The 27,055-nt window shown below is 43.8% G+C and overlaps 1 protein-coding gene and 2 gene segments (V, D, J or C); 1 reads left to right on the forward strand and 2 right to left on the reverse strand.

Annotated features, from left to right (window-relative positions):
- On the reverse strand, nucleotides 1–15,079 carry acads (acyl-CoA dehydrogenase short chain). The gene is made up of 10 exons (XM_080766995.1): nucleotides 14,943–15,079; nucleotides 11,677–11,837; nucleotides 11,357–11,506; nucleotides 9,410–9,521; nucleotides 7,985–8,136; nucleotides 7,470–7,640; nucleotides 6,545–6,682; nucleotides 5,572–5,667; nucleotides 3,727–3,783; nucleotides 1–3,072 (listed from the first exon to the last, which is right to left on the reverse strand). Exons 1-10 carry the CDS (start codon nucleotides 15,022–15,024, stop codon nucleotides 2,920–2,922), a joined length of 1,272 nt encoding a protein of 423 aa, XP_080623121.1. The 5' UTR covers nucleotides 15,025–15,079; the 3' UTR covers nucleotides 1–2,919.
- LOC308317727 (immunoglobulin lambda constant 7-like) overlaps nucleotides 13,930–27,055 on the forward strand; it is a 20,021-nt gene continuing 6,895 nt past the window's right edge. The window contains exon 1 of the C gene segment in view: nucleotides 13,930–14,021.
- Nucleotides 23,877–27,055, reverse strand: part of LOC308317785 (Ig lambda-1 chain C region-like) — a 3,381-nt gene continuing 202 nt past the window's right edge. The window contains exons 2-4 of the C gene segment in view: nucleotides 26,759–26,810; nucleotides 25,944–25,990; nucleotides 23,877–24,202 (exon numbers count right to left, since the gene is read on the reverse strand).

A 27,055-nucleotide genomic window follows, 5' to 3' on the forward strand; every position in this document is an offset into this window, starting at 1 on the left:
AATCAATCATGTGTTTTAATGTCATTTTACACAACCACATAAATTATAATGAAATATGTACAGTGAGTTTTTCCATTGAGGCACAAGAGTGTGGACTGCAACATGTTGTCATATTAGAAAAGATAACAATTCAACATGTAGCTCTTTAGCCCGCAGACATTAAGCTGATCATTTCGACTGAACACAGAACAGAACAATAGGCATGGTGTGACAAGTCATCAAGTCACTAATTATTGTCCTATAATGGCACCCGAAACACACCAAAAACAAACACAAATAAAAGGAAACATAATTCTCCCGTCAATACAGACTCAATAGGTGTTCCTTTTACAACATTCTGTACAGCATCCGCTTTAATCACACTTAAATTAAACATGTAATTCCTATATGGAGACACTGAGGACACAGTACTGTACATGAAGTCTGTTGTGGAATCAGAAAGAAACCACAACACCACTGCCCTCTGGTGGCCAGCCTGTGCCAGTGAACACAGCAGATAATGGAAGGAGTGTGGCATCTGTTTCATTCACACACAAGTTAGGGTCTGTTTTTTAAAATGCTATTTTTTAGGTATTATAATTACCCCATGCTGTGGGTGCCCAGAATGTAACCACCCTCCTGATAATGGCCTTCTAATAAGTTATATTTATTTGCAAGATGTATTTTTTTGTAAGAGGAAACGACGAAGAGATGACAGCTTATTTTTTGGGGGCATTCAGGCGTGCGTAGCTCCAGACTCAATAGTACAGTAAGTACAGTATATATACAGTAGCATTGGTTCTCAACGTTGGTGTAGTTTAAATAAAATGTGTAATTCTGATATGAGCTATAATAATTGTGTAATTGAAGCTGGGTTGTTTATGAGCTGGCGTTGAGTTGACGGCGCACGCTGATGTCTGAGTTTGCAGATGATTCTCTGAAAACAAACCTTTTCATTCGTTCAAAAAAAAACATTCCCTTGAACTACGAGTTAAACATAGGCATAGGATACATATTATTAACCCATTCTGAACGGGAACCCATTTTGGTGTTAGCCATCATGTTATGCTTTAGCTATTGAAAAATAGCAGATCTACAAGCTCATAGCGCGCCACCGAGTGGCGCGCTACGAGCTTGTAGGTCTGCTATTTTTGAAAAATCGAAAGAACGACTGACATTTTTAGAATCTGATCTCAGGTCAGAATGGGTTAATCAGAACAGTGTGTGTCCAGTGGAAAACCTCGTATGAATCTGATCTCAGGTCAGAATGGGTTAATATTATGTCTGAATTATATTGCGCAACGGAAAACAGACGATCGGCCCAGCTCACGACATGTCGCAACGTGTCGTGTTGTGAGTTTGTAGATCGGCTGTTTTCGGCGAGCAACACCCCCCGTTTAAGGACCTCCGTTGAGCAACGTACTAGTAGTTGGTATAGACTAGGTCCTTGGTGACATCAATGTCGATAGCAGATCTACAAGATCACAACAACGCGTCGCACGTGGGACTTGTAGATTGGCTATTTTCAGGTTTATCGTTCCGTTTTTCCGTTTTTCTTTTGGACATGTGACGTTGTCTGCCCCGCCCAGTCGACAGCGACGATATTTTTGGAAAGATCCCGGAGCTGGACTCAGAAGAAACCGGAGCTGGACTGAGAAGAAACCGGAGGTGGACTCAGAAGAAACCGGAAGCTGGACTCAGAAGAAACCGGAAGCTGGACTCAGAATAAACCGGAAGCTGGACCCAGAAGAAACCGGAGCTGGACTCAGAAGAAACCGGAGCTGGACTCTGGAGAAACCGGAGCTGGACTCTGAAGAAACCGGAGCTGGACTCAGAAGAAACCGGAGCTGGACTCAGAAGATCCGGTTTCCAGATGGCAGGAAATCTTCATTGTCCTCTTGGAGTTCTCCCTGTGATGTCACAGTGATTGTGTAGTAGACAGGAGGTCCATGGTCGGATCAGAGGGATGGATCGGAGTCGGATGGATCACCATATTCAGACCGCATCCATCTTGCCAGCCAAGGTGCTGCTAACAAGGTGCAACTTCCCATAGACAGCCCATTCATCCAAACAGAACAGTCGACCCATTCTGACCTGAGATCAGATTCTAAAAATGTTCTTCTACATCCTGACAGTTTTCTGAAAAAGCTATGTTTCTATAATGTCAGTCAGACGAAAAGCTTGAATTATGCTCTCTTTCAACTCCTGCAACGTGTTTGTTTCATAATAAAAAATCCCCCGTTTTTTCCTTTTTTCTAAGCGTTGGGGAGTTTGGAAGCGTTCGTTGTATGCCACGCAACGGCCCGTGCGCACCACCACCCGTTTTGAATGTGCACACAATGCAGGAGGCAGCAGGAACGTGGCTTTACCGAAAACGAGCGCTTCCAAACTCTGACACTTAAAAGAAGCTTCTTGACATAAAGTATCTCATAACATTATTTAACAACATCTCTCTACGGTGGATTTCTTTCATGAAACAAAAACTTTGCCGGATTGAAAGAGGATAATTATTTTTCGTACAGCTGCAACGTTGGGAGAGTTTAACCCATTTTAGGGCGGGAACCCCTTTCGGCGTTAGCATTACGTTATGCTTTAGCTATTGAAAAATAGCAGATCTACAAGCTCATAGCGCGCCACCGAGTGGCGCGCTACCAGCTTGTATAGGTCTGCTATTTTTTTGAAAAATCGAAGAACGACTGACATTATAGAAACATAGCTTTTTTTCAGAAAACTGTCATTTTCAAACAGACACTTTTAGAATCTGATCTCAGGTCAGAATGGGTTAACCGTTTAATACAATTATTTAGGAGTTTTCTGTTCCGTCAAGGAAGTTGCACCTAATAGTTATCAACCTCGCTGGCAAGACGGAAGCGTTCTGCATATTATTATGGTCAATAGAAAGTCACTAGACAGAGAGGTTTGTTTAGACATGATGAGGGTCTAAGGCTTGTATTCCTTCAGCAGCTGTCCGGCGATCACCAGTCTCTGGATCTCGCTGGTGCCCTCGTAGATCTCCGTGATGCGCGCGTCACGGTAATGCCGCTCCGCCGGCATGTCCGTCACGTAGCCCATCCCTCCCAGCACCTGGATGGCCTTTTAATGGGGCGGGAAAGAGAAGTGTGTTGGGAGGGCGTTACACGCACACGCACACAGGACTCCCTTTTTTGCTGAGCCTGGGGGTCAGTGTTGTTTTCATCGACTAAAACTAATGTTCGTCGACTACCTTTTTCCACTGAAGAAAACTAAATGGAAACTGTGCTATGATGACTAAAACTAAAGACTAAATATACTGACAATTTCGTCGACAAATAAAAACTAGACTAGAATGTTAGGAAGGGACTAGTGGACGAGATATCCAGTATAAGTCATTTTACACTTGGTTGCATGCTGAAAATAGCCGATCTACAAGCTCACAACAGCTTGTAGATCGGCTATTTTCAGCAAGTGTAAAAACAGTCCTCACTATGACCGCGACGGAGGCCCACCGTCTCCAGAGAACTCGAGCCATGCGAGAAACACCACAGAGCGAGCTAAAGCGAGCGAGTTGCCGCGTCGAGCGTTTGAGAAGTTCGCTTAGCCGACTCAGGGCCGAGAATAGTAAATATTAATGTTCTGGCCCATTGACTCCCAGGCTCCGCAAATAAGGGAGTCTCCCCCCCCCCCCCCCCCACACACACACACACACGCACACACACACGCGTGCATCAGTACAGTACATCAGCTGTTTGAATAGGGTGGTGGTGGTACCTGGTGTGCGCAGTATGTGGCCGCTTCAGATGCTGCCAGTTTGGCCATGGCTGCTTCCTGAGGGTCAGAGAAGGACAGATGAAGCTCAGTGTGAACACAACACGCTTAACCCCTTTTGGTGTTTTAAGCATCACGTTATGCTTTAGCTATTGAAAAATAGCAGATCTACAAGCTCGTAGCGCGCCACCGAGTGGCGCGCTACGAGCTTGTAGGTCTGGCTATTTTTGAAAAATCGAAGAACGACTGACATATAGAAACACAGCTTTTTCAGAAAACTGTCGGGATGTAGAAGACATTTGTAGAATCGTTCCCAGGTCAAAATGGGTTAAGGGCTTTAAGCAACTAGTCGACTGTTCAACTAGTCGACTAGTAAACCCGCTTTCCGACCAGTATCCCCGTACCTTAGTGAAGGGTTTCTTGACCAGTAACTCCGTACCTTAGTGAAGGGTTTCTTGACCAGTAACTCCGTACCTTAGTGAAGGGTTTCTTGACCAGTAACTCCGTACCTTAGTGAAGGGTTTCTTGACCAGTAACTCCGTACCTTAGTGAAGGGTTTCTTGACCAGTAACTCCGTACCTTAGTGAAGGGTTTCTTGGCCAGTAACTCCGTACCTTAGTGAAGGGTTTCTTGACCAGTAACTCCGTACCTTAGTGAAGGGTTTCTTGACCAGTGACTCCGTACCTTAGTGAAGGGTTTCTTGACCAGTAACTCCGTACCTTAGTGAAGGGTTTCTTGGCCAGTAACTCCGTACCTTAGTGAAGGGTTTCTTGACCAGTAACTCCGTACCTTAGTGAAGGGTTTCTTTCCGACCAGTAACCCCGTACCTTAGTGAAGGGTTTCTTGACCAGTAACTCCGTACCTTAGTGAAGGGTTTCTTGACCAGTAACTCCGTACCTTAGTGAAGGGTTTCTTGACCAGTAACTCCGTACCTTAGTGAAGGGTTTCTTGACCAGTGACTCCGTACCTTAGTGAAGGGTTTCTTGACCAGTAACTCCGTACCTTAGTGAAGGGTTTCTTGACCAGTAACTCCGTACCTTAGTGAAGGGTTTCTTGACCAGTAACTCCGTACCTTAGTGAAGGGTTTCTTGACCAGTAACTCCGTACCTTAGTGAAGGGTTTCTTGACCAGTAACTCCGTACCTTAGTGAAGGGTTTCTTGACCAGTAACTCCGTACCTTAGTGAAGGGTTTCTTGACCAGTGACTCCGTACCTTAGTGAAGGGTTTCTTGGCCAGTAACTCCGTACCTTAGTGAAGGGTTTCTTGACCAGTAACTCCGTACCTTAGTGAAGGGTTTCTTGACCAGTAACTCCGTACCTTAGTGAAGGGTTTCTTGACCAGTGACTCCGTACCTTAGTGAAGGGTTTCTTGACCAGTAACTCCGTACCTTAGTGAAGGGTTTCTTGACCAGTAACTCCGTACCTTAGTGAAGGGTTTCTTGACCAGTAACTCCGTACCTTAGTGAAGGGTTTCTTGACCAGTAACTCCGTACCTTAGTGAAGGGTTTCTTGGCCAGTAACTCCGTACCTTAGTGAAGGGTTTCTTGACCAGTGACTCCGTACCTTAGTGAAGGGTTTCTTGGCCAGTAACTCCGTACCTTAGTGAAGGGTTTCTTGACCAGTAACTCCGTACCTTAGTGAAGGGTTTCTTGACCAGTAACTCCGTACCTTAGTGAAGGGTTTCTTGACCAGTAACCCCGTACCTTAGTGAAGGGTTTCTTGACCAGTAACTCCGTACCTTAGTGAAGGGTTTCTTGACCAGTAACTCCGTACCTTAGTGAAGGGTTTCTTTCCGACCAGTAACTCCGTACCTTAGTGAAGGGTTTCTTTCCGACCAGTAACTCCGTACCTTAGTGAAGGGTTTCTTGGCGTCTCGTAGCAGCGCAGCCTTCCAGGTCAGCAGACGGGCGCTCTCCACAGCCACGGCCATGTCGGCCAGTTTAAACTACATCAAAGTAGAATGAATGTTATTAAACGGAGTCCTTTTTACACAAACTGGACTCAAAACTATTATTTTGGAGTATTCCGTAGATAAATTAGCATTACTTTATCATATTTGACTGAGAGACTGCCATTGGATTTTTTTTTAATTTTTGTTTTTTCATGTCATATGAAAGCAGGGAATCATAGCTTCAAATTGACATATTGGTTGTTCAGTTTGACCCTCCAGTTTTGGATATATGGCTTATAGAGTAATGTCTTGCAGAGAAACAGCGAGTTGAGAAAACAGACTTGAAAGGTTCACTTCTGTGGTCTCTAACATTACACCTAGCTACATGTTTGGGCATTTATTTCATATTTACATGTCTTCTGTGGTCTCTAACATTACACCTAGCTACATGTTTAAGCTTTTATTTCATATTTACATGTCTTCTGTGGACTCTAACATTACACCTAGCTACATGTTTGGGCATTTATTTCATATTTACATGTCTTCTGTGGACTCTAACATTACACCTAACTTCATGTTTGGGCATTTATTTCATATTTACAGGTCGATTTCAGCTCTGACACTTATTTCAGACATGCTCTAGTATGTGAAGACTCTGCCTGTGCTATTAACTCATTAAAAAAAATACAAAAAAGTTTTTCTCCTCTGGTGAAAAGCTATACTTTGCGCGATAGCAGTCTCTCAGTCAAATCTGGTCACATATATCGTTGTCTGCGTTGTCTGCTAAAAACAACTAACTCCCACCACCTCTCTCCCTCTCATGGAAGTAATTGACAATATATAAAATTCACAACAGCGACTTTGATGAGGTTGTGTCGACAGACGACAGATCATTGGTTACCTGGATGGCCTGCATCTTATCATTGGTTACCTGGATGGCCTGCATCTTCCCGATGGGCGCTCCGAACGCCGTGCGTTTGTGGGCGTAGTCCGCCGCGCAGTCCAGGGACGCCTGGGCGATGCCCAGGGCCTGGGACGCGATGCCGATACGCCCGCTGTCCAGGGTCTGCTGTAGAGACACAACACAACACATGATCAAAGACCCATTCTGACCTGAGATCAGATTCTAAAAATGTCTTCTACATCCGGACAGTTTTCTGAAAAAGCCGTGTTTCTATGTCAGTCATTCTTCGATTTTTCAAAAATAGCAGACCTACAAGCTCGTAGCGTGCCACTCGGTGGCGCGCTATGGGCTTGTAGATCTGCTTTTTTTCAATAGCTAAAGCATAACATGATGCTAACACCATCCTTTTCCCTCAATAAAAGCTCTCGTAGCCTGTAGCTTTTATTCAGAAAAAAGGAAGGAACCTTCCTTTTCACTCAATAAAAGCTCTCGTAGCCTGTAGCTTTTATTGAGAAAAAAGGAAGGAACCTTCCTTTTCCCTCAATAAAAGCTCTCGTAGCCTGTAGCTTTTATTGAGAAAAAAGGAAGGAACCTTCCTTTTCCCTCAATAAAAGCTCTCGTAGCCTGTAGCTTTTATTGAGAAAAAAGGAAGGAACCTTCCTTTTCACTCAATAAAGTTGCTGCCTGTTGTTCCTGCCTGTCGACTACAACAAAACAATACTACAACATGACGTAACGATATTGTCCTGATGACTACAAAACAATACTACAACATGACGTAGCGATATCATCCTGATTACTACAAAACAATACTACAACATGACGTAACCATATTATCATCCGCTCCCGACAGGATCATTATACCCTAAATGAAATGGTGCCCAGGCTAATATTCATACAACATGGTAGAAAAAGCAGTGCGTAGTAGTAGCAGTAGTAATAGTAGTCGTACCATGGCTATCTTGAAGCCGGCGCCTCGAGGCCCCAGCATGTTGGCCAGGGGAACCCTGCAGTCCTCCAGGATGATGTTGGCCGTGGACGAGCCTCGGATGCCCAGCTTGTCTTCCTTCTTCCCCAGCGAGAGGCCTGGGTGTGGCAGGGGCACCAGGAACGCACTGATACCCTGGAGGACGAGGGGACAGAGGTCCAGGCATTAATGTACTGTTGAATGGGCACCAGGGGCACCAGGAACGCACTGATACCCTGGAGGACGAGGGGACAGAGGACCAGGCATTAATGTACTGTTGAATGGGCACCAGGGGCACCAGGAACGCACTGATACCCTGGAGGAAGAGGGGACAGAGGACCAGGCATTAATGTACTGTTGAATGGACACCAGGTGAATACGGGGACTAGGTTGGTGGAGGGTGTGTAGAGCCCAGGATCACAGTAGATGATTGACACAGGGGTGAAAAATGGGTTACAAAATCGTGGGATAAAAAATATAAAAATAAAAATAAACGCCACCTTGTGTTTGAGCGACTTGTCCGTGGTGGCGAACACCACGGTAGCCGAGGCGTCCCAGCTGTTGGTGATCCAGGCCTTGGTTCCGTTCAGAACCCACTCCTCCCCCTCCTGCCGCGCCGTGGTGGAGGCGGCGCCCGCGTCACTACCGTTACCTGGAGACACACACACACACACACACACACACACACACACACACACACACACACACACACACACACACACACACACACACACACACACACACACACACACACACACACACACAGGGACGGTGCCGTTTAGCCCATTCTCACCTGAGATCAGATTCTAAAAATGTCTTCCATGTCAGTCACTCTTCGATTTAAAAAAAAATAGCAGACCTACAAGCTCGTAGCGCGCCACTCGGTGGCGCGCTATGAGCTTGTAGATCTGCTATTTTTCAACAGCTAAAGCATAACATAGTGCCGACACCAAAATGGGTTCCCGCCCAGAAAGGGGTAGTAGGACGGGCTTTTACTGAGAACCGTGTCTAAATTAACCCCATTTAGACCCGAGGACGATTCCTTCTAAATGCTGACAGTTATCCGAAAAAAACCCCATGTTTTCTATGTCAGTGGTTCTCAAACAGTTTCATGTCAAGGACCCCCAAGAATATTATGTAATTGACCGCCGACCCCCATCTGAAAGTATGTTGTTCCAGGGACCCCCCCCCCCAGAAGCAAAAGATTTGAGTTAAAAACTTTCGCTCTGAAAGAATATATATTCAAAGCTTTGCACTACATTTTCCTAAATTGTAAATTGTGCTAGTGGAGTCTGAAGAGGTGGGTTTTCAGAGAGGCGGAAGATTGGGAGCGAGTCTGAAGTTCTGATTGTATCCAGAGGGTTCTACAGTATATAGTCTGAAGTTCTGATCGTATCCAGAGGGTTCTATAGTATATAGTCTGAAGTTCTGCTCGTATCCAGAGGGTTCTATAGTATATAGTCTGAAGTTCTGATCGTATCCAGAGGGTTCTGTATAGTATATAGTCTGAAGTTCTGATCGTATCCAGAGGGTTCTGTAGTATATAGTCTGAAGTTCTGATCGTATCCAGAGGGTTCTATAGTATAATGTCTGAAGTTCTGATCGTATCCAGAGGGTTCTATATAGTATATAGTCTGAAGTTCTGATCGTATCCAGAGGGTTCTATATAGTATATAGTCTGAAGTTCTGATCGTATCCAGAGGGTTCTACAGTATATAGTCTGAAGTTCTGCTCGTATCCAGAGGGTTCTGTAGTATATAGTCTGAAGTTCTGATCGTATCCAGAGGGTTCTACAGTATATCAAATCGAATCCATGCACCCCTTAGTCTATTTTCGGATCATTTCCAGTCTGGAAAAATGAAATCATTTGCAAATATAATCATAACACAATAAACAAGGACAACGTGTGTGTTCTGAGTTCTGACCCGGTTCACTGAGGGCGAAGCAGCCCACTTTCTCCCCCGTGGTGAAGGGCGTGATCCACTGCTGTTTCTGCTCCTCTGAGCCGTTCTTCAATATGGGCCCGATGTAGAGGGACTGCAGACAACACACACACACACACACACACACACTACAATGTTAGACTGCATAGACAACAATCACACCAGGACACTGTTGTGCCAGTGCCACACTGTTTCATACAATGGACAGCGGTGGCCGAACGGTTTGCGGAGCGGTCTTGATATCGGAAGGTCGCTATAGTTCGTATCCCCGGACCGGCACGTTAAAATGACCACCGCTGAAGTGCCCTTTGAGCAAGGCATTGAACCTCTACCATGAAATGTTCTATATGAGCAGGGCCTGGCTGTAAACAAGTTCTTGAGCCTAGTCCAGTTACCCTGCAGGGTAAACATGGTACCTTTCCTTTCCTTTTTTCAAAGTGCCTGTGCCATAGGTAGCATGCTACCGTTATCTACTATAAATACTATTATACTATTCTGGGAGAGAACCCCTTTTGGTGTTTCAAGCATTATGTTATACTTTAGCTATTTAGCTTGTAGATCTGCTATTGTAGGTCTGCTATTTTTGAAAAATCATGAAAATGTGGTGCAAATCTTTGAATATATATTCTTTCAGAGCGAACGTTTTTAACTCATATCTTTGCTTCTGGGAGGTCACTGGAACAACATATTTTCAGATGGGGGTCGGCGGCTAAATTCATATATTTTTGAGAGTCCTTGACCTGAAATAGTTTGAGGAACGACTGACATTAGAAATATGGGCTTTTCAGAAAACGGTCAGGATCTAGAAGACATTTGTAGAATCGTCCTAAATCGGTCTAAATGGGTTTAAGTGACTGCAGTTTCTTCCAGCGATGAGATATAAATGTCCATAATTTAAACTTTTGAACATTCCTCGTTTCGTCACCATTGTTACTGATGAAAGCCAGTCGGTGTAAAGAGGTACTCTCACTAGGCAACAGGTTATAATTACTATTAAAGCTTAAAAGCTTTTTTAAGAGTACAAGACTAAATATACAATATGGATTTCTGGATTCATCGATGATTTGACCAACTAATAGATTCATGAATTGATTGATTGATGAATGGACTGGGAGCAAAAAGAAGAAAGGAGAGTGATGTGTATGAACATGTTATTATATTTCTGCTAAACAACAACTCTGTTGCTTGCTACTAGGTCAGGTCAGCTCAGTTCAGAGAATTACATCACTTTACTGTAATAATGCACATTTAGGCCTGACGTCGAAATGTAAAAGTCTTCTAAATCCTGACAGTTTTCTGAAAACCCCTGTGTTTCTATTATGAGTGGTGCTCAACGCGTGTCCTGTGAAGGACCCCCGGGAATTCTCTGTATTTGGCCACGGACCCCCATCTGAAGATATGTACGGCAAGCCAAAGGCGAACGGACAAAAATAAATAATAGGAAAAATTCTGAATATTCTTATCTCGCCCCGTATCATTGAGGATTACGCTAGGACGTCCACCGACGTCCAAGGCACCTCTCGGTTCGAGTCCTTAACCCATTCTGACCGGGAACCCGTTTTGGTGTTAGCATCATGTTATGCTTTAGCTATTGAAAAATAGCAGATCTACAAGCTCATAGCGCGCCACCGAGTGGCGCGCTACGAGCTTGTAGGTCTGCTATTTTTGAAAAAATCGAAGAACGACTGACATTTTTAGAATCTGATCTCAGGTCAGAATGGGTTCATCAGACCAGTGTGTGTCCAGTGGAAACCTCGTATGAATCTGATCTCAGGTCAGAATGGGTTAAGACGGCCTGAGGCGTCCAATGTAAAAATGGTGTTAAAAACTACACTGCGGAGTACAAAAACTGGAGTATGTATGAGCCTTTAGTATCCATGTCCCCACCATCATCATCATCATCATCATAGATTACAGTACAGTACGCACATTGTTAACCGAGACCACGACTCCTGTGCTGGCACATCCTCTGCTGATCTCCTCCATCACCAGGCTGTAAGCCAGGTAGTCCATCCCAGCCCCGCCCAGCTCCTCTGGCACCTCGATGGCCATCACCCCCATGGCCCCCAGCTCCTGCACCTGGAGAAGGAAAACAGCTCATCGTCAGCGCAACCCACGGGCAACGGGCCGGCCCGCGCATCACTACTAGTACGTACCTGTTTGGCAGGGTACAGGCGTTCTTTAATAACAGTAACAGTACCTGTTTGGCCGGGTACAGGCGTTCTTTAATAACAGTAACAGTACAGTACCTGTTTGGCCGGGTACAGGTGCTCTCTGTCCAGCTTAGCAGCGATGGGGGCGAGCTCCCGGTCTGCGTAGTCTCTGCAGGTCTGCCTCAGCATCTGGTGGATCTCTGGAAGCTCTGCCAGCGTGCTCAGACCTCTACAGCCACTCACACACAGACCCACAGCTGGAAGAGAACCAGTAAAATGTAGGCATTTAAGCAGACGTTCCCATCCAGGGCGTCTTATACAGCAGTGGGGTCCACTCCGGGGACCACCACCAGGGGGGGTCCTTGAGGGAGTTCCAGGGGGTCCCCAGCTAAATGATAGTTAGGAACCAAAATGGACCCTTATGGGTCTGTAACCCTAAAAGAGTGTACAAATGGAACACTGAGTGAAATTGATTGAATTGATTTTACAATATAAAGTGGGGGGTCCCAGAGATAGAAATGCCATTAAATGGGGGGTCCGTAGCCTAAAACTCACGTCAAGACTGGGTGTCCTTGAAAGTTAAAACGGGTTTGAGAATCACACAGAGAAAGTGTGTATATATGCCTCAGTAAACTAGGATCATAGGACAGGTACACCAAGAACTTAAGAACCTATAGGCTATAGCATCAGTCTAACTTTCCCAAATCCCAATATTTATGGGTCACTCACTACTCACGACTCGAGTAAAAATCATATCTTCTTGTCCTCGGGCTTGACTCCTAATTAAGAAATAGTGAAAATAGCTGATCTACAAGCTCGCAACGAGGTGCAAAGCAATTGTAGATCTGCTATAATTTTCACTGGGCAAATGTCTAATCTCTCGACCTGAAAAGTTAGGTTAACGATGTCAAATATATATAATCTAGGGATGCACCGAAAGGGAAATTCTTGGCCGAAACTGAATACCGAATATAGGAAACATATGATTAATATTATACATCTTTTTTCCTACCATTGCTGTGTAACTGAATATCGCTGTTTTAGTATCCTCACTTATTAACCTGAGTTTGATTCTACAAATGTTACGTTATGGTTATGGCAAAACTTTACTTAAATAATAATCACTATTATGGATCAATAAAACATTTATTCAGCTCTTTGAATGCATTCATTGCATTACACTATTCGGTGATATATTTTCTGCCTATTCGGGGCCGAAACCGAATAGGCCAAAAAAAATATGTTTTGCCATTTCCTGCCGAACATTTTCTGCGGACAAATATTCGGTGCATCACTAATTATTATAATCTGTATACATTGAAACTATAGTAAACCAGGAAAACAATAAACCTAGCATGGAAGCCCATTAGAAACGTCACAAACGTCAACAGTTGCCACATGCATTGCCACAATTTGCAACATTAGATTTATTTTAGGCCTGATTAAAAAAATGTCTTCTAAATCCTGACAGTTTTCTGAAATACCTATGATTCTATATCAGTGGTGCTCAGTCAATATTTCATGTCAAGGACGAAGGACCCCCAGAATTATCTGTAGGCCTATTTGGCCGCCGACCCCCCCCATCTGAAAATATGTTGTTCCAGCTGTACGAAAAGCTTGAGTTATCCTCTTTCAATCGGCAAAGCGTTTGTTTCATTAAAAAATCCACCGTAGACAGAGAGCTACTTTATACAACCTAAGAGGCACTTCCATATTCAAACAAACAAATGCTAGAATAAACATCAAAGAGATGTCAAGCTGTGGAATGGATTAAAAAAAATGTATAGATCAAAAATAGTAGATAATTATAGAACGTTGATATGATGTTTTGCTTTCTCGTTTTGTGTTATGTTTTGTTGTTTTTGTTCTTTATGTTGTCTTGTTCCTGTTAACTGTATTGTCCTGTCTGTCTTTGTTTTTGTTTTATGTTATGTTTGTTTGTTTGTTTTTGTTTTGTTTTCTTGTTTGTATTTTCTCCCTTCTGTTTGCTTTGTTGTATTATTTTACCTCTGAAAGCCATTTATCTGTTAGAAGAACATTGACACCTTTTTGGTCAATGTTTCTTTTGTAAACAAAAAAAAGCAGGCACTGTGATTTGTTATAATGACCAAAATAAATAAACTCTACTCTACTAGAAATTCTGCACAGGTGATTGGAGTTTGGAAGCGCTCGTTTTCATCATTAATGCGTTGCCTTCTCCAGCTGCCTCCTGCATTATGTGCAAATTCGAAACAGGTGGTACCACGCAGGGCAGTGACTTCCACGAGTGCTTCCAAACGCCATCACCTCCATGGATCGAATTTCTTGACAGAAAGTAGCTCATATTCATAACATTATTTAACATGTCTCTATACGGTGGATTTTAATGAAACAAACAAACGCGCTTTGCAGATTGAAAGAGGATAATTCAAGCTTGGCCTGCCCTACATGCTGCACTGTTGGTGAGTTTTACGTCGTTTAATACAAGCAGATCGGAAATGTCAATTTGGATCAATGGGCTGTCAATATAATGGATCACATATAAATCTTGTCCCTGCCATATCTTTTCAAATGGGTGTCCTTGATTAGGCCAGACACCCGGCACTGACTGAAATGATCAAACAAAACAAACAATATACATTCAAGTGGAGAGAAGTGGACAGTGGACGTTTAATGTAATTGTTGAACTATTCATCGCTAACCATGTGTGGCTATATCTGGGTGAAGGGTCATGTCCCGGACCCATCATCATACTAACCTCTGCCCCAGTTGACTGTAGCATGAGTTAGCTCAAATCATGTCTTAAAAGAAACACATCCTGGCGTTATAAATAAGGAAAGGCTTTTTTACTAAACTGTGTGTCTACAGTGTTTCTTCGATGTGTATTCGATGTATTTTATAAGCATAAAGCATTCACCAGGTACAGTTATAATTATAAAGGAAGCTATAGCCATACAAACAAGCTCAATACTTAACCGAATTAGCATAACACTCTTTAAATGTAACGGCTAAAGATGATAGGAGATTCCGGCTACTATAAAATGAAACATTGAAGCAATATTAATGACCACACTGTGTGCAGACTGTCTGTAGATAACCCTCAGATAACCAGAGGTGTAGATTATTACATGTTATCGTTAGACCGGGGGGGTCGATTCACTGTGCAAAACCTGCAGATCCGGTCTAGAGCGGATACGGACTGCTGGTGTGTGTGCGCGTGGAAACCACCGTATGCAGTAGGCGGGCTCTAGGCCGGATGTGAGCGCCGAGCAGCGAATAGAACCAGAGCCCAGTGCAGCCAGTTGACGCTGCGAGATTTCTGTGAGTTTGCGAAGCAATATAAGTCATAGATCTTTGTATTATATTTAATAAATACTACTGACCTTTCCTCGCCTTGAAAAGCGCCGCCATTTCTCCTGGACTTGAGTGTAAGTTAGTAGTTAGTAATGTGGAAACACAACTCATACAGCGAACTGTCACACATACACATTACACACACACACACAAGTGTGCGTCGATCTCATAGGTCGGTCTTTGACGCCGACGTGCACAAGCAAGCAAGGCGGCGGATGACGTAAAATGACGAGGCATCGGGAGGAGGAGGGGGAGGGAGGGAGGGTCTTTTTCCTTGTGGCTTTAAATGTGATGTTCTTTCTTGTAGTTTAATTAAATGTAAATTTTATATTGAAATAATATTTACAATTAATAATTTAGGCATTTAGAAAATGTTTTCGTCCAGAGCGAATTACAAATAGGGCTATAGTAGGCCTACTGTTTTGTAATGTTAATCTCTATACAAATAACTTGTAGGCTACTGTTTTCCAATAATTTTAGTGTTATAAAATAAAATCTCAAGTTAAGTATAGTAGCCTACGTGGAAATTGTACCGTAGGCCTACTTGAGTAATCTATAGACCGGTGCCCGGCAGTAGAGCGGTGGAACGATGCAAGTTGGAGATCCATGGCCCACCCGGCTATGCAATACCCGTTGTACCCGTGTGTCAGTCAGAGTACCCGTCCGTTGTACCCGTGTGTCAGAGTACCTGTCCGTTGTACCCGTGTGTCAGAGTACCCGTCAGTTGTACCCGTGTGTCAGTCAGAGTACCTGTCCGTTGTACCCGTGTGTCAGAGTACCTGTCCGTTGTACCCGTGTGTCAGAGTACCTGTCCGTTGTACCCGTGTGTCAGTCAGAGTACCTGTCCGTTGTACCCGTGTGTCAGAGTACCTGTCCGTTGTACCCGTGTGTCAGAGAGTACCTGTCCGTTGTACCCGTGTGTCAGTCAGAGTACCTGTCCGTTGTACCCGTGTGTCAGACAGAGTACCTGTCCGTTGTACCCGTGTGTCAGTCAGAGTACCTGTCCGTTGTACCCGTGTGTCAGTCAGAGTACCTGTCCGTTGTACCCGTGTGTCAGACAGAGTACCTGTCCGTTGCGTTGTACCCGTGTGTCAGAGTACCTGTCCGTTGTACCCGTGTGTCAGTCAGAGTACCTGTCCGTTGTACCCGTGTGTCAGAGTACCTGTCCGTTGTACCCGTGTGTCAGTCAGAGTACCTGTCCGTTGTACCCGTGTGTCAGACAGAGTACCTGTCCGTTGTACCCGTGTGTCAGAGTACCTGTCCGTTGTACCCGTGTGTCAGACAGAGTACCTGTCCGTTGTACCCGTGTGTCAGAGTACCTGTCCGTTGTACCCGTGTGTCAGAGTACCTGTCCGTTGTACCCGTGTGTCAGAGTACCTGTCCGTTGTACCCGTGTGTCCGAGTACCTGTCCGTTGTACCCGTGTGTCCGAGTACCTGTCCGTTGTACCCGTGTGTCAGAGAGTACCTGTCCGTTGTACCCGTGTGTCAGTCAGAGTACCTGTCCGTTGTACCCGTGTGTCAGAGTACCTGTCCGTTGTACCCGTGTGTCAGAGTACCTGTCCGTTGTACCCGTGTGTCAGACAGAGTACCTGTCCGTTCTACCCGTGTGTCAGTACCCGTCCCATGAGAAAGAAGGGATCAAGTATCATGTCCGCACACTGTATAGACTGACACCACGCTAGACAGGAACGCCCACAAATGTCACATCCGGTTTTACCCCGGGGTAAGAATGTTCTATGGCTGCCAATGCAACTGGTCCAATCCTTAATCACATACGGACAAACGTCTATGCCGATAATATCTAACTTGCGGAGGTAGCGTGCGCCTTGTCCACGGGGCAACGGATCTTTCAACGTATGGCATTGCAAATACGTTTGATAATCGCTATACTCTGCGCAATATTGTTTTTGCTGCCAAAAAACAACACTGGTCAGAACAATGCAAGGACATGCAGGTGGTAGACATGGAACACATTTATACAACAGTGATAGTATAGGTTAGGTAAGCTTTCAGAGCTCCCTGTATATTTGGACCAGGTCTTTGAACCCTGACCTCACACTCCTTGTCTCAGCGTAGACATTCTAACCACGTGTCCACTGAGATGGTTTTATTATTATTATTATTATTATACAGCACTTATACAACAGTTTAAACATTTGCATTTCTCTAATATCTAATCTAATCTCATATTGCATGATTTTTAACCTCAATCTCATATTTTTCATGACGTGGCGTGGGATCTCATGATTTTAATCTCGTGAAGTGAAAACCAATGATGGAAAAAGATATTACAAACTTGTATACTCATTTATTTTAAATTACATTTACTTTACTGGATGTATGTCCACTTTACAATACTTAATACTTAATTAGTAGTAATTTACTTTGTAGATCATTATTCAAAACCTACGGGCTCTGCAAGCCAAAAATAATATTTTAAGCACCAAAGATGGCTAAATCAAGTAAAGCTTGTTTTTTTTACTGTAAAATATGACGGCAGTATCAGTATCAAGTAGAGGATAGCTGGAGTATCATTTCTTAATCATTACAGAAATGAAACTTCAGCATCTGCTCAATGGAGAGTGAAACGGTGCTAAATTAAACGTTATAGCTTTCCCGGGGGAATCAAACTGAGATTTGCATCTTCAAGGTTTTTTTTCCTTCCTGTGACCAGAATAGGTCCACAAAACTGAAGAGACTTCATGATAATCATGTTCTTAGCAGAAATTACCGTTTAAAATGTAGGCCTATTTGTGTGCTCGTGCTCCGGACAAGTGACTTTTTGCCCAGACAAGTGAATGGGAAGCTTATACAATATGTATAATGTGTTGAACTGTATTTGCCTTCAGTCTTTGATTTGCATAGTCATGGTACCGTACAGTGGTGGTGACCGAAATGCATCAGTGCTCACACAGGTGTTCTGCTGTTTCCTCAGAGACGCGATTCGTCCATCATTCATGTATACATCTAATGAAGTCTATGCACTGGAACTTAAGATACTGTAGTGTTTATGTACTATAGATTCCTTGATAGTACGGCTTTCTTGCATGTTCTTTATAGATATATACGAGAAGGCATCCGTTAGATGTCAGTGATGCCAGTGAGGTCGGCCTTGTTCATATCATATGTCACGTTTCGATGTCTCATATCTTGTTGTCACGTCCCTGTGTGTGTAATACACGTTGTGTACTTATAGCGTAGCGTGATACCGTCTCTGTGTCGCGTTCTTAGTTATCCCGGGCACGTTAAAATGACCACCCCTGAAGTGCCCTTTGAGCAAGGCATTGAACCCCTATACCATGAAATGTTCTATGAGCAGGGCCTGGCTGTATATAAACAAGTTCTTGAGCTTAGTCCAGTTACCCTGCAGGGTAAACATGGTAACCTTCCTTTCCTTTCTCCATCAGGGAGTTTAATCATTCATGAAACGAGTCATGTTCTGATCCGACTGTGTGTCTTCAATGAACCTGCGTTTGTTAAAACGTGGGACAGACAATGTACTGACGGATAAAGGAAAATGTAATAGATAGAGGAGGAAAGAGGAATGTTTTATAGTGAATGACATAACGTTGTTGTCTACACGCAATCTAGTATTACGTATTGCAATGAATACGTTTATGTCGTTTCTTTCTTTCTTTCTTTTTTTCTATCTGTAATCAGATTACTGCTTTGTCAATCCCAGCAGATAAACTAAGCATAAAACCTTAAAGGAAGACTGACACGCCCCTCGGGAGCTAATAACTGCTATCAAACAATGCTATCATGATTCTGACGTCAGAGTGGCGAAAGCTTTCCCCAACGACTTCTATGCGGGCTCGCCGGGCTTGGTGGCCGTGGTAGCATAGCAACTTATGCTACTATTTTGGTGTCACATTTAGCTTGAATACTGGGTGAAAGTCTCATTAAAAAAATTATTTTTTCGCAACATTGTTCAGGTGAACTGTGTGTTTATGCTTGTTCATTGTAATAATCAATATCGCTATGATTATTTTATTTATCGCCGCGTCGCTCCGCATGACAACATAGTCTAGCGGCTAGCCCGTCTCAGATGCAGGCTGCACACACACGGACGGACGGACGGACGGACGGACGGACGGACGGACGTATCGTCTCTGGTCAGGTCCCCGCATTGAACTGGGCATGTGTGTACGCACACACACACACACACACACACACACACACACACACACACACACATTTTAATCATTTATTTATGTCCACATAAGAGATACAAATACAAGGACACAAATATTTACAAGGTGCCGCACAGAATGCAGTCAGCAAATCCCGAACAAATAAATACCCACACACCCTTCAGGGGTACAGGTAACAGCGTCTTCGCCATATTTGGCGGCTACCGATAGTGGAAGATATTGCACAGAATTTCGCAAGCCGTTTGGCTGCTTTTTTCGGCATCCCAAGTTGTTGGAAGCCTCTTACGACCAAACTGTGTACATGTCCTAGGCTGCCGAAGATAAACACATATAGATTGCACCTATAGCCTAGTTCAATGATGGACTGGAGGAGCGGCTGGTACTTAATGACCTTAGTCATAAAGGCTTCCTCTAAACTAGAGTCAAAGGTGCAGGCCATTTCAAGAATGAAAACTGATTTGTTCTCTTCATTAACCACAACAACATCTGGTGTGTTAGCAGAGAGATGTGCAAAAATGTCAGTATTTTCAGTACAGAGTTGAAACATGGAAGGTTTGACACAGGAATGTTTGTACATTCTCACAGACAGTGCAAAATGTTTGGATATGTCCTTAGTTATGAGATCAACTATTCTGTCGTGGCGTGCTATGTAAAGCCCTTTATAGGCAAAACAGCCATTCAGAATGTGTGACATGGTTTCTGTAACAAGCCCTGTGGTGTGATGCAAGCAATGAGGTGCATGGGTGGAGGGAAACCAGAGGGAGAGGTTGAGTTTGGTGGGAAGGATCTGTAGCCTGGCTTTTACTGTAAAGGTGATAATGTCCTCATTGAGAGCAGTGTTCCTTATGAATGAATGGGAAACAGAGTGGTCAGCATGGGGAAGACAAGCCAGTTTCCCCTGGAGTTTGAGTCCAGTCCAGTGTTGTTGTTGCCGATGTTGGAACATATCCAACAGGGTCCGCCGGGCACCCTTAGGTGTCAACAGGTGGGTGTGTCCGCTGTAGGTCACTGTTGCTCTAACAGAGGTGAGAAGGTCAGTTATTATGTCCTCAGAGACCTCCACAGTCTCAGAGTCAGGCCGCGCCCACTCCAGGGACACACCGGCTTGGATGCAGAGGTCGTTCAGATCCGGTCAATCTGACGAGACACCGAAGCCTGGGGAGCGAGTGTCCAGTTTCCCACTGGGTTTCCTTTTGAACCCAAGGAAGTGGGGCTGTGGCTCCCTGGCTAAGGGGACCTTGCGTCTCCTCATATCGAGGAACAGGGAAGATCTGGCTAGCTCCCTAACATCCTTATCATCATTATTCAGCATGCTTAATAGATGAGCTATGCGCATGCTGATATAGATCCATGACACATTCGGTACACCCAGCCCGCCCCCCCACTGAGGATGGTGAATAATGTCACGGGTGCTGTGTGTGTTCAGGGAAAACCACTTACGTACTAAGCTCACTGTTTTGTTGTTCATTTCGCTTAGTACCTTCTGCATAAGGTGAACATTGGAGAAAAAATGTTGGACTTTAGACAGTGCTATTGGTCTAATGGCCTCTAGCTTCATTGTTAATGGTAGAGAGCATCTGTCAATAAGATCCAACCTTGATGTGAACTCGGACAAGATAAGATTAACTTGTTCCTTCCATTCACCTGCAATGTTAAACCTATGCCCTAGGTAGGAGTATGTCTCATGAAGGGAGAACACACGTATGGGTTTGGTGGCTATTCTGAAGTCAGGGCATGTGTCGGTGTTAGAGTGGTACCACCTATTTCCTCCGCTCCTTCTCTCATACAGTACAGCACATTTAATGTCCTTGACTTCCAGGCCTGACCATTCCAGAAATGAATCTGTCCTGGCGAGCATGTTTTTAATGACTCCTTCTTCCCTGGAGGCCAACTGGACATCATCTGCGTAGCCCTGTACTGGGTTAGGTGAAATCACACCGTGGGGGGCACACAGACATAACCACTTTAACCACTGGTTGAGGGCAATTATAAAATGAACTGCGCTCCAAGGGCAGCCAGTCTTAATCCCTATCTCTAGAGGTATAGGTGGCGTTAGCTGTTTCCCACAGATTACCTGGATGGAGGACTCACAGTATATATCTTTCACTAAGTCGATGTACACTTGAGGTAATTTTATTTCCTCAAGTGACCTGATCATGACATCATGTGAAAGCGTCCCAAATGCATCTCTAAAATCAAGGAAGACTGAGTACAGTCTACATGACTCGTGCTTGAAATCATCTATCCCTGTTTTAAGGCAAAATACATGCTCGTTCATACCCTGCCTGTTAATATATGCTTTTTGTTTGCTAGACAAAATATCTGCATCTACCAACCAGGGGAGTATTCTAGCCAGCATACATTTCATGAAAACCTTGTATGTTGTTGGGAGAAGGGAAATGTCTCTCCATGTGGATGGATCTTCAGGGATATTGTCTTTCTTGGGAATACGATGGATAAGTGCTCCTTTCCAGGCAACTGGGACCCTCCTATTCTCTAGACAGACATTAAAAATTGTTGTTAAAGTCTGACATGACTGCGCGGTTTTCAATGTCTCATATGTCACCCCATCCATGCCACTGGCTTTATTGTTTGGGAGGTTGTGTAAAACTGCCTCCACTTCTTCACAGGTAAAGTGCGTGGTGCTTGGAAACGTGGTCGGCTCGTACTCCGGCAGGCTCTCATACCAGGGTGGGGGAGGGAGGGCAGCAATCGGTCTGTGGCTCTGACATTTATTGCTGTAATAAGCCTGTATAGCTGCGATGTCATTTGAGCAGGTCGGGGGGGTGGGGTACTCACAGTCATGCAGGATGATTTGGATCGCCTTGGATCTTCTGTGCAGCCAGAGGTGGGCCAGTTTATTCCTTTTCACTTTCCTACGTGGACCACCGTGACTCACGCCAGTCTCCAGGGAGGGCAGCACGGTGTCCAGTAAGAAGCGTAGTTGGCCGCGGATCCATTCCGCTATTGAAGTTGTTGATAACACGTCGGGGTGGGGATGCACTAACGGGAACTTTTTCAGGACTCGCGCCACGTATTTAAGCAGTTGTAGCCCGAATGGCCTGCCGCCGTGGCTTTCCGCTGTGAAAATGCCGTTCCTGAAGAATATTCCGCTTAACAGAGTGACGAGCCTTTTCCACTTTTCTGGTACACCGGAGGCAAAGTAGATGTTGTCACGCTGCCGTTGTGTGTTGAGGCTGTCCCTGTAGGTGTTCTCCTGGTTCTGAAAGGCCATCCATTGTTGTTCTGACAGCGGGTGGACGTACTGCTCGAACGCCGAGTCTGGTGGCTCTCTTCCCGGTAACCGCTCCCGGGGCAGGCCGCTGGGTTGTCGCGGCTGCTTGTAGATCCTCCCGGTGGGTAATGCTTGCTTATACGCAAGCCTGATCGAAGCGATCAGACACATTGTCCATAGGACTTGCAACTGCATCTTAGCAGCACCTTATTACATTGACGGTGGTAATAACAACGGGTGTGGTTGTTAATATTAAAACATTAACAACAACGGCGTCCTACGGAGCTTCACCTCCGTGCTGTCACCCTCGCGCGTGCGCACACACACACACACACACACACACACACACACACAACTTTTAGCCGTGGCTATAGTGCATGACAGCGGGGAAGAGATTCCGTGCCATTGCATGTGTGTGTGTGTGTGTGTGTGTGTGTGTGTGTGTGTGTGTACACACATGCCCAGTCCCCCGTAGAGGCTCATGATCTCGTCCGCAAGACTATGCCTCGGCATAGCGATATTTATTATTACAATGAATACAAACATAAACACACTATAGTTCACTTGAACAATGTTGTGGTAACTAACTACGGTATTACAGAGTGAGAGCGAGGGTGTACATGTCAGCCTGCGGCTGAGAGGGGAAAAGAACAGTAGTCGCGCTGCTCTCACAGCGGCCAGACAACAGCAGACCGTCCGTAGTCGCGACTGTCGCGCTGCGGGGCTGAGAGGTCTCAGAGCGGGCAGACAGGGGTGTTGGCGACCGGGGGAACATGGGACTCCAGTCCAAAATTTGCGCTTGTGCTGCAGTTCCCCTAAAAAACCCCACGCCAACCTCAATTGCATTCAAACTAAGCATTTCTGGCGAAAAAATAATTTTTTTCAATTACATTTATAGCCAATATGACGCTAAATGTACCGTCAAAAACGCTAGCCTGACCTATAGCCACTTGTTGCTAGCGCCGTAGCCCCGTTTCAAACTGTTTCAAACTGTTTTCAGTCAGACCACGTGATGTGCTGTACCACCCATATTAATTTCGGGGCATGTCAGCGGACCTTTAACATAATACTGCATTTGATGTATTTGCCAGATACTGTTTGAGTTGAGCTAGTGTGAACTCGTATCCAAGATAAACCATGACATTATTTAATCACCGACATCCTCTGACTCTTCCCACATTCATTTTATTGTACGTTTGTACGTAAAAATGAATGACAAAAGGCTTACTTTATTATTTTTATTAGATTTTTTCTTCAATGAAGGCCATTAATTCAAGCCAAGGCAGTATACATAGTCAGAGCATCCCTCTACACAGCCCACAGTGTACATACACGTATACGGTATTAATGACATTCATTATAATCGACCATTATCTTGATGTTGTGTTCTATTGATTTCTGTTTGAGTTGTAGAACCGTACACACAAACACAGCAACAGTTAGTGAGTTTTAGAAGCGAAGCGAAGAAATGTAGACAAGCATATAACGTTCTCCGTCTCTGACACTTATGACAAGACTTTATAATATGAAGCCACATTATTGATCAGCTCTCTTATCAACATGTCTCTCTAGTCTACTTCCCACACTGTGTCCTGGTGATTCCAGTGGACTGTGTGTCTCCCTCATGGGTCACCTTGCAGCTGAACACCTCTCCCTGCTCCCACAGTGCCTTGCTCATGGTCAGGGTGCTGCTGCGTCCGTAGCGGCCGTCCTTCTCCACCTCCTCGGAGGTCAGGACCCCGGCCTCCGTCGCCTCCTGCCCGTCCACCTCCCAGCTCAGCTGGGCTCCTGGGGGGTTGTAGCCAGTGAGCAGGCAGGCCAGGGTGGCCGAGTCCCCGGCCAGGAGCTCCTCAGAGGAGGGAGGAAGCACAGAGACAGAGGGCCTGACCGGCACTCCGGCTGGAGACAAGAGAACACAGTGAATTAGGGAGGAAGCAGAGAGACATGGAGGGCCTGACCGGCACTCCTTCTGGAGACAAGAGAGCAAGAGAACAAGCGTTATGGCATATTGTGTAGTAAAACAGCCCCTTTTCTCTAGGTTTAGGTTTAGGTTTATTTTTTTAGCACATGGTATAAAACAGGGGTGCCCACACTTTTTGACTTCGTCAATCAAATCAAGTCACCTTAATACAAGTGATATATTTTAGGGGCATGTCATGTGGTCTACCTGCACTGCCTTTGTGATCTACTGGTAGATCACGATCTACCTTTTGGGCACTATAAAACATACTGTAGACAATACATATCAAAGAACAAAAATACAAATGAAAGGAAAGGAAGAAGCCAGCTGTCCTGTATATGGAAGAGGTCATTGATTAAGCAGATTACAAGTTCATTAGGAACAATACAAAAGACTACAAGTTGACCAAGGGAGCATGGCTGTGCAATAAAGAAATACAAATGCTCACAAAAAGGGGAAATAAACAATACACCAACAAAAACACAAAATAAAATATGACGTGACGACGTCCTCAAACTAAATTATGTAATCTACAGAAACTAGATATTTCTTTAGATGTTTCTTGAATATTGGCGATCTATGAGAATAAGTTAACCTATACCCTTGAGTACAAAACAACACCAACAAAGACATTACAACAATTGTAGGGGAAGCTGACGATCAACTTGTAAAATAAATTAACTCGATACACGTGGGCATATAGAGGCGTGTATTCAACTAGTGGTTTGGATATATTGTTTTAGTTCTATTTATTGACATGTTTTAAGAGAAAAGCTTTGATCTAAAAATAAATTATATTGGAACGTTTCACTATCTCTGTTATATTTGTTATACATTTTGTGACCACTTTCTTTTAGGACTAAAATAGGAGCAAATAAAATAGAGTAAAATTTGAAGTTGACAAACTGTAAAATAATAATTATGCTAAACTTTTAGGAAAGAAAAAAACTAGGGCCGGCACTAATTGCGATTAATTACGATTAATTAACTACAGAAAAATATATGCATTAAAAAAATGAACGCATTTTAATCGCACTATTTTTTTCACCGCGGAACGTTGTCACTGGACAGTTTTCAGACGGACCTGCGCTCAAAGTGTCCGTGTCCTCTTCAGACAATAACACCACCAGACACCGCAGACAGTTCACCAGACTGGGGGAAGCCGCTGAGATCACTTTGCTTGTCCCCGTGGATTGGAAATAGGATTTAAAAGGCTATCCGATGGTAGCGTGGATTACAGCACAGTTGTGTGCAATTATTCAATAAATAATTATTACCCCTATTACTACAAAAACAATGTTTTATTGCTTAAACTTATGTATTCACTATTCATTGATTCACTAGTATACCAAAATCCATTTGAAAAAAATTGCTTTCTCACTGTTCTCGGGTCAAATAATGATATGCGATTAAAATGCGATGCGATAATCTATGCGAATCTAGATTAATTAATCGCAAAGCCTCTGGTTAATTAGATAAATGTTTTTAATCGAGTCCCAGCTCTAAAAAAAACCACATCTTTCGTAAATGTTTCATTGATAATAATTATTCAGTGATTTTAGTTAAAAAAAAATACTTTTCTCCACAAAATTCTTCAATCACACTTTTTTACAGTATATACATCCAAACAGTCCGTCATTTCAGTCGTCTATGAAATGGAACTATAAAATCACTACTTACTTTTGACAATGAGTTTAGTTCCTCCACCAAACGTGAGCCACAGTGATCTATGGTGGTGAAACCATCGTACAAAAACCTCCTCTACGCTTCAATGACTTCATACATTCATAGGCATACACTTCATTATGAATAACTGACTCATACTTTGTTATTTATATATTACAATGATCTAGTACTTTTTACATACGTATGACTGTTTCACTCACACTCAGTGAAATTATTCAATGTTGTAAAAGTGTCCTTTTATAATTTTGTATCTTTGCATAATAGTAACTGTGAAAATATCGTACTTATGTTAATTAACTACGAAATACAAAATGGTGGTTTTTTTGGTGACAAAAACACCGAAATCAAGCATGTTTATGGAAAATGCTTTTTTTCCCCTTCTTTTTTTGGGGGGACAAAAATCACAAATTGAAAATCGAATTATACTGATCGAGATCCCCAGACCGTATTCAGTGAGCATTATGAGTCTTACCACAGACATATGAGTCTTACCATCTTTTATTTTTCAGTCACTTCTCACTTTCAGTGAAGGAGGTTTTTGTACGACTCTGTGTCACTGTGTGAACGGAACGCTCTGACGCTGCTGGCAGTGGAAAACTCCTGCATCTTCAGTCTGGATGTTACTGATGGTTAGACTGTATTCACGACCACTTCCTTGGTAATGGTAACGACCTGATGTGGTGACATGACCTGATGGAGCATAATCCATAATGAATGTAGGAGCTTGTCCTGGTTTCTGGTGGTACCAGACACAATAATTACTGATGGAAGTACTGGCTGTACAGCTGAGGACAGCAGAGCCTCCTGACTGTACGGCGACAGATTCTGGAGTCTGGCTCATCACGATGTCTCCTGTACATCCTGAAACACACAAAGATAGGAACGTTAACTCACCTTGTTCTCATAATTATGCTGCTTATTGGTGTTCTATATGTATGCTGAAACTCTTAGCCGAATAAATCAATCTTATACCAAAACTGGTTTACTTATAATTCTGGTTCATCCCTGAATAGAGACGCTAAGGTTCATGTGTTTGATTGTTAAAGCTGTCTGAACAGTTTCTGACCCTACAGTATATGTCTGCCAAATCTTCCTTGTAACGATAT

This window comes from Protomyctophum bolini (assembly GCF_963924005.1).
Source record: "Protomyctophum bolini genome assembly, chromosome: 6".
NCBI classification, from domain to species: domain Eukaryota; kingdom Metazoa; phylum Chordata; class Actinopteri; order Myctophiformes; family Myctophidae; genus Protomyctophum; species Protomyctophum bolini.